At 33.4% G+C, this 13061-nt stretch overlaps 1 protein-coding gene across 1 annotated transcript; it reads right to left on the bottom strand.

Annotated features, from left to right (window-relative positions):
* Window positions 1–11302: 11302 nt before the first annotated feature.
* LOC111594212 (selenoprotein BthD) lies at window positions 11303–11909 on the bottom strand. The gene has a single exon (XM_023307410.2). The coding sequence runs from the start codon at window positions 11770–11772 to the stop codon at window positions 11338–11340; it is 435 nt and encodes a 144-aa protein (XP_023163178.1). The 5' UTR covers window positions 11773–11909; the 3' UTR covers window positions 11303–11337.
* Window positions 11910–13061: the final 1152 nt, after the last annotated feature.

Here is a 13061-nt window from a genome sequence, read left to right on the forward strand (position 1 = left end):
TTCACATTCTTGTGGCAGGATACTCATCATCGTTTGGCGGCGTCATTGTCTCCCGGGTGCGCCTTTGTCTGCGCCTGTCACAGACTATATCGGCTTGGCACCCTGTCAAAATAGCCATCAGAAGGACTATCTTGAATTTTCCCAAAGTTAATTGAGCGAACAAACGAACGAAAACTGGTAAGAATTTGTCATGCTGGACTAAGATGAAGCCTGAGACATTTTATATCTAAAATTTATACAAAGGTAAAGTATCTCATATGTCTATAAAAAACACTTAATTTGGTTCGCCTTTGAATTTGAATTTATAGTCAATAGCATATTTTGAATATATTTCTGATTATAAATTGTGCCGCCTGCAATGACCAGACATACATTATGCTCTAACTGGAGAAAGGATCCAGTTGCTAGCTAACGAGACACAGCAAGAAATTGATTCACGTTTAATGAATTGACTGGCTTAACTCGTTGTCAAATGCAACTGATATAAGTAGAAGGCTAATATAAAGGGAGAAGAGCCAGGCTCAGTGAAAGACAGAAGAAGTAGGCAAAGCTAAGCAGAGAAGATGAAGGCTAAGTTATAGTTAGTTTTCTTAAGCTTTCGACTTTTACTCGAACTTTTATGGACTTCATGTTGCCAATAATTAGCAAAAAAGATTTTAGTTGGCCTCAATTCTTTAACAGCTGCAGTTAGCAGAGTCTCAATTTTATCTATATATAAATATATATATATAAATATATATATATGGATATATCGATATTTCTATCATATTTATTTACATATTTTATCTTAATAATGTAAAAGCAGCGTAACAGCTGTTAAACTGCATGTTAATTGAACTGTTAGTTTAGAAATTGTTTTTCATTTTAGAACTTATATTGATACATCTTTATCGGAACTGTATTTGCCATATATATATATATATCTATACATATATATATATATATATCTTTTGATCAGCTTGACAAAGACTTTAGCAGACTAATGAAAATTACATATTACATATTAGAAAATTTTTATATAACATTTGCAGTATAACATTTCTATATAACATTTTCATTAATAAATTTCCATTATAACATTTCTATATAACATTTTCATTACAACATTTCTATGTAGCACTTTTATTAAAACATTTCCATTATAACATTTCTACATAACATTCTCATTGTAACATTTTCATTTTAACATTTCCATAATAGTAACAAAATAACTTCTTCATAAACATTGCAAAAAAAATATATATAAATTCTAAAATGCTTATATTTTCTCTTAAAGCAGCTTAGCTTATAGTAAAATTGTATATTCTATAGATTCAGTTATATATAGAATATTTATAAATAAGATTTAAGCTCAACATTTGCAGTGTGTGTTAACTTTAGACGGCTATCTATGTATACGTTTGTGTATGTAGCGCCCGTTTCATTGTTTTGCAGCTAAATGAACTTAAATACAGAATCGACCTCGGCTCATGCCACAGACAGATGTGATTTTAAAGTGTTGCCCTAGTTGTTGTTGTTGTTTGGGTTTGTGTTTGGTTTTGGATTTGATTGTTGGCTCCATTAGACCCAGTGGCCGCTTCCTCGCTCTGGCTCGCTCCCCCTCTCTCTCTCTTTCTATTCTGCTCTTCAATTTGTTTTTGGTCATGACTTTGCTGAATTTAAAAACATATTTAGATTTTAGCTAATGTGGTGGGAGGCGTATCAAATGTGGGCGGGGCCATGACTGTGCATGGCATGGAAGCTAGAAGCTGTTGCTATTATTTTTGTTGTTGTTGTTATTATTGGCGCATAATTAAAACAAAGCAACAATTTTGTAAATTGTTTTTAGTTTATGCTCTTATGAATAGAATTTTCTCACTTTGTCTATGTGTGTGTGTGTGTGTGTTTCCATTGTGCACATAAATGTTTTTAGTGTAACATGACGCACAGAAAATTGTGTTATACCAAAATGTGTATGGCTCATTAATCAGCCAATGGCCAAAGAAAATTCTGTTCAATAATAAATTAGAAACTAAAATATATTTTCAAATCATATATTTTCTACTATATTTGCTCAGAGACCATTATGAAAGTCTTGTCTAGTATATCAGTTCCTTTTCATGCATAGACAACAAAGGCAGCTTATGTGAGAGCTATGCAGAGTTAACTCAAACTTCTAGATAATTAATTTTTGAATAAGTTTTGTGTTTGCCACTGAGTTGTTGAGGGACTATGATGTGAAATGATATTAAATTCTGCTATGAATTTAAACTTATTTCCTTACTTGAATAGGATTTGCGCCATTAATATGGCTATTTTATTGATTGTATTTAATTTCAGTTTATTCAAGATAATTATAAGCAAAATCTTTAGTTATTTATCTCTCATAGTAGCAGCGATTTGCGAGGGTAGTGTGTAGAATTTGTTATCTTAAAGCCAATTTATATTTGCGCTATGGACAAGACTTTGTCACACTTATATTTATTTTATATTTTATATAGGATTTATAAAAGAAAATAATTATAATTATAAAGTCAGAATAAGGGTATGACTTTTTAAGTAACTTTAATACAAATTGAATGTTTTATATATTTGTTAATTTATATATTCAATTTAAATATTCAATTTATAATTATATTTAACTTTTTTTTCTATATTATTATTTTTGTTATATTATAATATATATAATTATAATTATAAAGTCTGAATAAGAGTATGACTTTTTTAATAACTTTAATACAAATTGAATGTTTTATATATTTGTTAATTTATATATTCAATTTATAATTATATTTAACTTTTTTTTCTATATTATTATTTTTGTTATATTCTGCTATAAATAAATTATATGATTTAGACATATAATATGCATAAATAAATTATTATTTTATATGTTAAATATAAAATTAAAGAACAAATGTCATTAAGATAAAAACATTTTCCGTATGAAAAAGAGTTTTGTCCACCTTATAGTCAACCCTCGCTGCATGCATTTAAATGCTCAAATAGTTAAGGTTAAAATTCACAAAATATCAATTAATAAAAACTGCCTGCCATGTGTTGTCTTATCTGTTAAATTGTTTATAATACATGAATTGTTAAGAAGTCTTAAATGTATATTAAAATCTTAAATTAATATTAATAATAAAGAAGCTCACCCAATTGATTTATATTGCACGTGTCGCACAAATTACTGACCTACGTTCATATGGCAAAACAATTGGCTTTTGCTGTGACGCTAACAGCAAAGAGCGTTGGACTGTTAAGAGCGCTGTTAGGCGAGCAGAATGTATGCTCTTATTTCGCTTAACAGCGACTGTTAACAGCAACTCTCTTTATGTTGATGGGACATTTGCTCTTCGCTTAGCTTGCACTCTTCGACTGCTATTTACAGTGGCTGTTAATATTTGTGGTCGCTGTTAAGGCAGAGGCATAAATCACAGCCAGTCGCTGACAGCGTATGCCACCCTCACTCACCCCTCTGCTGCTGGTTCTATGCGCGCCTGGCGTACTGTGTGCCCCAAATGTGCATTTAAATTAGCCCAGCGCATTCGGACCCCCCGCAATGTCATTTCTATGCACAGCGAATGCATAAATCATTAACCAGCCCCTACAGCTGCAACAAATAATAACAATAATGCTTAAAACTGCAATAGTCGACGCGGGCTGCCACAATGCCCATGTGGCATTGCTGTGTTGCGATCCAGCCACTCTCCGTTTCTGCCTCTGCCTCTGCCTCTGCCTCCCGGTCATGTGTAACCAATTACAAACATTTCCGGCAATCAGTTTTTAGCGCTCGGCCTACAAATTTTTGCAACCAAAAAAAAAGAGAGAAAAGAAAAGAAAACATTGCCATCCCACTCTGTCCGCAAGCTCTAGTTATAATAATATGCCCAACTTTTGTTTGCCAATTCAATTCGTATCGAAATGTTGAATCGTTGACGTTGACATCGAAGCCAGCCACACTGTTTTCAGTATCAGTATCTATGCCACTTTGTTGCCCCTGCGCCTGCTGCAGTAAAAATTTATGCTCGCTCATAGATCATGCAGCGAGCGACACTTGCATCGGGTTATTGGTGTAAGTGGGCCAAGCGTTGCACCTACAATTGGGGCTTTGCAACATTTGATGTGTTCCCATAAACAAAAGCACTTTCAAATCGACACGTATATAATTTTAAATATGGAATATTGAAAGGTAAAATATTTAAAAATTTTAAAAATATTTCAAATTTTAAAATTATTTAAAATTTTAAAAATACTTGAAATTTTAACTATTAATTATTTTTAAATATATATTTGTTTAGTTTTTGATATAACCCATATAAGGATTAATTTAATTTTTTTTTATATTGATAATTGTATTTTTTTTAAATATGTATTTAAGTACATATTTAATATATATATATTTTTAAAATATATTTTTTAATTTATCTTATAAATTTATTTTCTTTTTAGTTTTTTTTATAAATATTTTTTTTTATATATTTTCTAAATAAATGTACAATTAAAAAAAGTATTGCCTACTTTTAAGGGCGCATATTTTTTTTCAAATATGTAGAGATATTTTTTATTGTTATTATTTTTTAGTAATTTATAAAATAGCTTATAATATTTCCATTAAAATATTTGGCATAATAAATTATTAATTTAAAGAAAACATTGCTTACTTATAATCGCAAATAAATTTTCATTCACATCTTTATATTTGTGAATGGTATTTATTGCTATTATTATAAATTAGAGTAAAGCTTATGTTTTATTAACTATTAATCATGTGTAACTTTGCCTTGGAGTATTTCTATTCACATTGTTATAAACTTGTCTAAGATTCCAACACGGATTTTCCTTTTTATGTGCCTAAAAATCTGACTTCGACAATTTATTTATTGCGCTTCACTGCGTATACTTAATATATGAAGTCATTAATGAGCAATACAATTTGTTTGCATTATATTGCCATAGCTTAATGTGAATCAGCTTATTAGCTGTTTCTTTTATATGCTCAAATTCTAACCAATTACATTAACATTTATTTATTATTTGAACCTATTTTCGTTGGCATTAAATTAATTATATTTTAATACTCTTAAAACCTTAATACCCAACAGCTACATTTGCTTTTTTTGTAAATCAATATAATGTATATTAAGAATTTTTTCACTTCCTTTTCACAGAAAATGCTGTTTTTTTTCTTCAGTGTATTTCAATATTTTAAATTTTTTTTTAATGAATTTCCGTAAGCGAATACTGCAAAAAATTTTGTTCGTATCGAATGACAAGAGAAGTAAAATTTTTCACATTTTTATATTGTTGATAAATTATTATATACATTTAACGAATGGCGATGGAATGCTTTGCTGCAGCTTACACTTAAATCAAATGGAAACGAGTGCAATTCAACGTTCTACCTATATTTGAGATATTTCCCAATTGATCAGTCTTCTGGCCTCTTTTTATAGCCGCTTGCATATGGTTGATGTTGCTGCATATTTTTAAGCTTAAACCGCATTCATTTCCTTGAGGTTTCAGTGTCACTTTCGAGTGTTGCCAGAACAACGACGATACGAAATCCAATGCCAATCCGCAGTGCCCAGTTGCCAAAAAGTGAGGCGCGTCAGTTGTCAGTTGACCCAACCGCATGGCTGACTGACCTCGTCTCCAGCGCCAGAGCCAAAGGCAGAGCCGCAGCCAGGGACAGTTCCACTTTTCACTAGCTACGCTCCAGTTTTCCGGTCCACCTGTCTTTGTCTTTCTCTGTACGGCTGACTGTCTGTTTGGTTGGCATTCGCTCAGGAAATATGTCAAAATCGTATTTGCATTTTTTTCTCATTTCGCTTTACACTTCGTACACTTCGTAACGTGTATTTGCCAGCACCTGCTGCGGCTGCTGCTGCTGCTTGTGTCCTGCTGTCGTCTCTTAATTGAAATCGAGATGCTCTACATGCAGTTCACTTTCATGCCCCAATTGTTGATTTAAACCACAAATCGACCTTGACAAGCTGGCTGCAGATAATTGAGCATTTGGCTCATATAAAACAATGTTCGATCATCATGTCAATGGACAAACATTTGACATTAATGGAGAAGCTCATGTGCGAGCCTGCACGCAAAACAATACCTATCAAAAAGTTATGGCAAATGTTAATTTCCATAATTGAAATCAGCTGCCTGCATTTGATATAACTGTCGATAACTGCGGAAATGCGTGTCAATTTAAATGCAAACTCGTTATAAAACCATCATATTACCCACTTACACACAGCAAAAAGTACAAAAATGAATAAAAATAAAAATAAAAATCATTTGCGAAACACATAGACAGCAATTAGTCGATCGAACTGTGATAAAAAAAATCATAAAATGCATGGCTTTTTTATAAATTGTTATGCTGTGTATGGAAATATGCCTCAAAGGAGGGCATATTCGTTTGATGTGAGTGCTGAAAAAGGTCTTTGGGGAGAGACTAAGCTTGGTGTATCTAAAAATGTGTAGTTTTGCTAACTTTTGGTATGCAAATTGAGCTTATTACAAGCTCAAATTATATGTAACAATTTATATGTAAAAATCGATAAGTATCGATACTGCTTAAAGTATTTCTTTACAGCTCAAGCATGTATTTCATGAACAAACTTTGAATTTAACTCCCAACTGCACACATATCCAGCATATGGCAACTAACTCTAAAATCGATAAGTATCGATTCGGCTTGACTCGTATTTCCTTAAATTTCAAGCATAGTTTCCTTACACAAATTGAGCATCTAGCTATCAACTCCACGTATATTGAGCATATGGCAGCTACCTCTTAAATCGATAAATATCGATTCTGCTCATCTTATTATATAAGCATTTTATTTACACTTTAACTAACTCTCAACTACACAACTATTTGCAGGGTATCGTCTAGCCACGATTTGTTTGTTGTTTAAACTATTTTTTTTAGAAATTCAGCTTCGAGAATTTGTCAATAGCCAGCATGAAACATAGAAAAAAATATGTATTTGGCGCCCACTTCAGCCAAAAGCAAAATTTTTTAATTAACTTTTCAAAACGGATTTGTCGTGCAAAGCGCGCAGTAGCTATAATATTGATAAGCCAAGGCACGGTACTAAAACGTTTTAATTGAGCTAAATACAGCAGGAATTTGTTTACGAGAAGTTGAAAGTAAAATCTAATAACAGGGAGACTGGGATAAATATTTATATTAAGCTGTGCGCCTTACTGCTAATCGCTGAGAGACAGCAAATTATTTGAAAGCAAAGGAAAATAATCTTTTGAATATAAATAAAAAACCATTTGCCGCTTTAGTCTTTTCTATAGTTTTTTTGTTTGTTCCAATTTGCAAATAAATCAGAAAAGTGAATTTTTCAGCAACTTGAAAGCGTCGCAAATTTTCAAGCCTTGCCGCGCCATCCCATGCCGACTAATGGAAGTCAAATGATAAAATCTATTAAGAGAGAAAAAAAGAAAGACTGGCTTAAAGGACGGCCAGGCAGCTGACAGTGCGCGCGCCAACGCGTCGACTAAATGAACGTCAAAGTCCTTAAGGCGACTGACAGTTGGCGCTGTGCATCTAAAGCACTGCAGCCAGAGACACGCCGAGTCGTCGCTGTGACTGTGAATCCTGAACTCGGTTTGTCAAAATGTGCGCCAACAGCATTAAATGTGCATAAAATGCAGCAGCCTTTTCTTATTTTTTTGTGTACCTATCTATTTAATACCTCTTAGATATTGAATTAGTTATGAGGTATTATGAGTTGTGGGTAAGCCTGATGAAGAAGTGCATTTATCTATTGAAGTATTTGTATTCAAAGAAAAACTAGTTCTATATATTACTATATATAAGATAGTTATATGCATTAAAGTAGATTCCTACATAATTTTCTTTCATAATTTTAAACTATTTCTTCAAGTTTCCTTGAAAATTGTCATCTTTTTTTCTGTTTTTTTTTCGTGGCATTAATTTTGACATTCTCAAAGTTTTAATCTGAATCTTCTTTCATACAATGTTAACAAGTTTTTGGATATCTAAGTAATTCTTAGATTAATGCAGTCATTTGACCAATTGCTTCCATCAGAAGTTGATTATTACCAAGCTTTGCTTGAACAAGAAAGAATTAAATTTAATTGCCAAATCTATATATTTTACTATTTTATTATATTATTTATTATATAATTTAACGCAAATATTGGTTGTATGTTCTTCATATATAGCCATGAGTTCAAGACTTAAACATATATATATTTATTTATATATTTTAATAACTTTTAGTCGATATTGTGCCCAACCTTGAAAGAGCTCCAGTTGGCTTTTTGCAGAGTAACTTCCAGTCGAGCACTTTTTTCACTAACCTTTTCCATCTTGTTAAAGATTCGCAGCAGCAGCAAATATAAATGACGCGTGTTTGGCAAAATGAAAAAAAAAAAAATTATAAAAAGGAAATGACATAAAACGTAACATGATTAATAAATGAATGGATTTTTATAAAAATATTAATGTATTTCTAAAAATTACAAAAAAATTAAGCTGACCTTTAAAATATATTTGTGTGCATAGTAAAAATATTTAAATATTTAATTTGATTGCAATTTAATAAATAAAAGGTAAATATTTGTTTTATAGAATTCATTTCGCAGAGTGTGATATTTTATTTGTATATAAGTATATATATACAGTATATATATACAGTTTAAAAATGCCAAGGCAATTCTCATAAGTCTATAAAAATATAAAATTAAAGCCTGTAATATTTAAATTAATTCATATTAATCTTGACTCTATATAGCAAGGGTTTTCAAAAGTTCCGGATGTAGAAAAAATTATACATGTTTGTGATGGAAAATTATATGAAGTTGACATATTTCTATTACTAAAATTTTTTTTAAAAATATGTGTAGCGATAGACAGCACTCTATTCCTCATCGATTCACATTCTGCATCGATTTATAGTCAGCCCAAGTCTTAAGTTTCGCATTTATTCATAAAGCTACATCTTTTGCAGCACGTCGAGCATAGCTCAAAGGGCAGCTGTCTGAAAGTGACTTTAAAAATCAAAAAGTCAGGCTCGTGATCCATTTTATTTATAATGAACTTCAGTTCGTACACTGTATGAAATACAAAGGCAAGAGCAGGCAGAAAGGCTTTAATATCGTGTTCCGTCTGGCAAGGCAAAAGGAAGGCAGAAAAGCCAGTGCAAAGAATGCAGCGGGCTGCTGCTGCTGCTTCAGCTATTGTTTTATACATTTGTTGTTGTTGTTGTTGAGAAGATTAATATGCTGCCGTTTTCTACTACTTATGCTGCCTTTCAAGCTAGCCGGATTCTTAAAGGACGCACAGAGCACGTCCTGACAAGTTGCCAAGTGCGCATGTGTTGGTTTAATGACTGCCGTATGTGTGTGCCTGTGAGTGTCTGCGTGTGTTGAAAACTTAAGTCATGCAGCAAGCCAGCGTGAAGCGTGCAGCAAAGCTAGCCAAACAAAATGCAATGCACATACATATTCACATACACCACTTGCTTTAAAAAGGGATTTATTGTGCTACATGCAGGGGACTGTCTCTCTATATGTGTGTGTGCAATGATGCTGAATTTCAGCACTCAACTTGCTGGCTGGCTGCTGGGTTGCAGCTATCAGTCCCAGGCAAAAGTCTTAACGGCAACAAAACCTTTCGCTACGCCGCACTCCCCGCTACACTCGCAGCGCTTTTTGTGTCAAGAGCGCAAATGAACAGCCGCCTGCCTCACAAAACAGAGCGGAACAGCTGCTGGCACAGACCATAACCAGGCAGCTCACAACTGCTCTGAAAATTTGCACTATTATTGCCGGCAATTACACATCATTGTTAAAATATGATGCCAACTACTTAGTATAAAGTTTGCATCTACTTAGCTCCTTGTGTTGGTTGTCATATTTGTCTGTATTTCTTACTGATAGGTAGAAAAAGATACATTCTCATCTATATTCTATATTCTATATTCTATATTCTATATTCGAGAGGCGAGAGGCTATAGGCGAGGCGAGAGGCGAGAGGCGAGAGGCGAGAGGCGAGAGGCGAGAGGCGAGAGGCGAGAGGCGAGAGGCGAGAGGCGAGAGGCGAGAGGCGAGAGGCGAGAGGCGAGAGGCTATATTCGAGAGGCGAGAGGCGAGAGGCGAGAGGCGAGAGGCGAGAGGCTAGGGGCGATAGGCTTTAGGCGAGAGGCGATCGGCTATATTCTATATTCTATATTCTATATTCTATATTCTATATTCTATATTCTATATTCTATTTCTATATTCTTTATTCTATATTCTATCTTCTTTATTCTATATTCTATATTCTATATTCTATATTCTATATTCTATATTCTATATTCTATATTCTATATTCTATATTCTATATTCTATATTCTATATTCTATATTCTATATTCTATATTCTATATTCTATATTCTATATTCTATATTCTATATTCTATATTCTATATTCTATATTCTATATTATATATTCTATATTCTATATTCTATATTCTATATTCTATATTCTATATTCTATATTCTATATTCTATATTCTATATTCTATATTCTATATTCTATATTCTATATTCTATATTCTATATTCTATATTCTATATTCTATATTCTATATTCTATATTCTATATTCTATATTCTATATTCTATATTCTATATTCTATATTCTATATTCTATGTTCTATATTCTATATTCTATATTCTATGTTCTATATTCTATATTATATATTCTATATTTTATATTTTGTATGCTATACAATCGATATATTTGCTCATTTCGATAACTTTAACATCGATAACTTTTACATTTTAATTGCTTTATCTACACTTCACTTCAATCTCTATTTTTATTAAGAAGCACAAACTATTTAACTTTTAAAACGGCTCTAAATTATTTCCCTTAAAATATAAAAGAAAATAATTTCTAACGTAAAAGTCTTGGACTTTTGTCAAGTCAGCTTAAAGAATATCTGCTAGTCGAGCACTCTGACTAGCTAGTTCTTGTCGATCCTGGCAAACTTAACGCACAAAGAAAAACTTTATAACTTATGAATAGCAAGAAATTGTTGCACAGAGGCCAAAGTATGAGAGGAAAATATTATGGAATACATCAAAATACAAACAGAATAAAGTCGAGTATGCATATAGAGCAAATATAGCTAAATAATGTTTTGTATAATCAGGAAATTGTGCATAGCGATGACAGAAAGTTAATATTAACTGCAAATGATAATATCAATAGACGAATATTGACTTCTAAAAGAAAATTTTTAATGTACAATTTTCATTCACTGCAATTTTACACTTAAAATTTGAATACAAGTGAAATAGGAAACTGAAACTGAAATTTGTGCTACGAAAGGCTGCGCCTCTGCAATATCTTGTTAATGTCGCCGTCGCTGTAACGGACCAGGTCAACGTGGCTGGCGCCTGCTTGACTGTGGCGCAGTCTCAAGGCCAAGCACGCGGGTGCTATGATATCGTCCACGTGTGGCACCTTTGCGGAGACCGGGACACGCTGCAGTCCAGTCCATAGTACTTGTCGCGACTCGACATCTTCGGTGGGCGTGGCGGCGATGGCCACCTCAAAGGAGCCGAGGCGGGGCGCGTTGTTCTCGTTGACACGCAGTTGCAGCTCCAAGTCCGGCTGTAGAGCGCGCAGTGCTTCCGCCAGTGATGCGTGCAGCTCACTGGCGCGTCTTCGATAGTCTGTGTGAGCGCGACAGCATTCGATGTACAGCACCGGCTGATCCGGATTCAATGGTGGTGGCGGTTTGTTCGACAACATGCTGGCCCTCACCTCAAGCTCCAACCGTAGCGTGCGGCTTCAGTTTCAGTTTGCTATTTCCAAATTTTGACTGTATCCCAACATATTTCTGGTTGTTGGAGCTTGAGACACAGCTGAAGTTTGACAGCTTAGTGCCGGGCAGCTGAGCTTATCAGGGTTTTGGGTGAACAGGGGGTCGCGAACTCGGCTCGTTAGCTCCCCAGTGTCCTGCTATACACACACACATACAAACATACACACACACGCACTCACACCTTCATAAATCAAGCCAAAGCGTATCTGACAAATAAATCTTTGAGCTGCCCTGGATTCAGATACAAATGCAAATGCGCAATATGAGAAAAACAGAAGCGAGAAAAACCCCAAACCAAATGAAAAGCTGTTCGCGTTCGAATGCGAAAGAGAGAGAGAGAGAGAGAGAGAGCGAGAGAGGGATAGCGAGTTCGAGTGTGTTTGTGTGGATTTTCGACAAAACTGCAAGCCGTCCACTTTCAGCTGACATTTGGCCAACAGCCTTTGGCTGCCAGCTGGAAAAGTTTGTTAAATTTTGAGCTAAACTAAATTCTTATAAAATGTTTATATATTTTTATTTTAATTTTTTTTTGTTGATAAAAATTCATATAGCCATATAAAATGCATATTATTTTTAATAAACCGCATTGGGAACACAAAAACGCCTTAGTGGGTCGTTTGTGCGTCGTCCTGCCCCAAGCATTTTCGGGGCAATGAGATTTTGCCAATGGGTGCCATCTATTCATTTTATTCACAGTTATTGAAAGCAGAGCAGCAGAGCGCTGCCAGCAAAATAAAATATAATAAAATACGGAAATACGTAAATAGAAAAGTTGTAAAAGGAAAATGCGGAAAACCCGAAAAGAAGCTACAATAATAATGCGAATAGTTTCAACAAAATGATGCAGCGAACCGTTTAAAAACGAAGCTAGCCACATCTGAAATTGTAGTGGCAATAATGCAGTTTCATGATATAACTAACAATAGAAATTATTAGCTTAATATAAGATGAGATAAGAATGAATTAAAATAGAAAAAAATAGCCAAAGAAATAAGAAAATCGAGAATGTAATGAAAAAGTGGGAATAAAAGTAAAAATAAAAGAAATAAGAGTTTCGATAGTATAAGAAAATGATCGATTTTAGATTGATAAATATCGATAGTGAAGTATATTCTGATAAATTGATTTGTTATGTTAAAGAGAGAAACTATCGAATTAATCGTTTAATAGCAATTTTTATAAACATTTATAGATGACCGCTCTCATTTGTTTTCGT

The sequence above is a fragment of the Drosophila hydei genome, unplaced genomic scaffold, assembly GCF_003285905.1.
Source record: "Drosophila hydei strain 15085-1641.00,03,60 unplaced genomic scaffold, DhydRS2 tig00008114-arrow-pilon, whole genome shotgun sequence".
Taxonomy (NCBI): domain Eukaryota; kingdom Metazoa; phylum Arthropoda; class Insecta; order Diptera; family Drosophilidae; genus Drosophila; species Drosophila hydei.

Excerpts from the sequence above, each read along its gene's own strand:
- LOC111594212 (XM_023307410.2), bottom strand. The coding sequence starts at position 11,772 with ATGTTGTCGAACAAACCGCCACCACCATTGAATCCGGATCAGCCGGTG.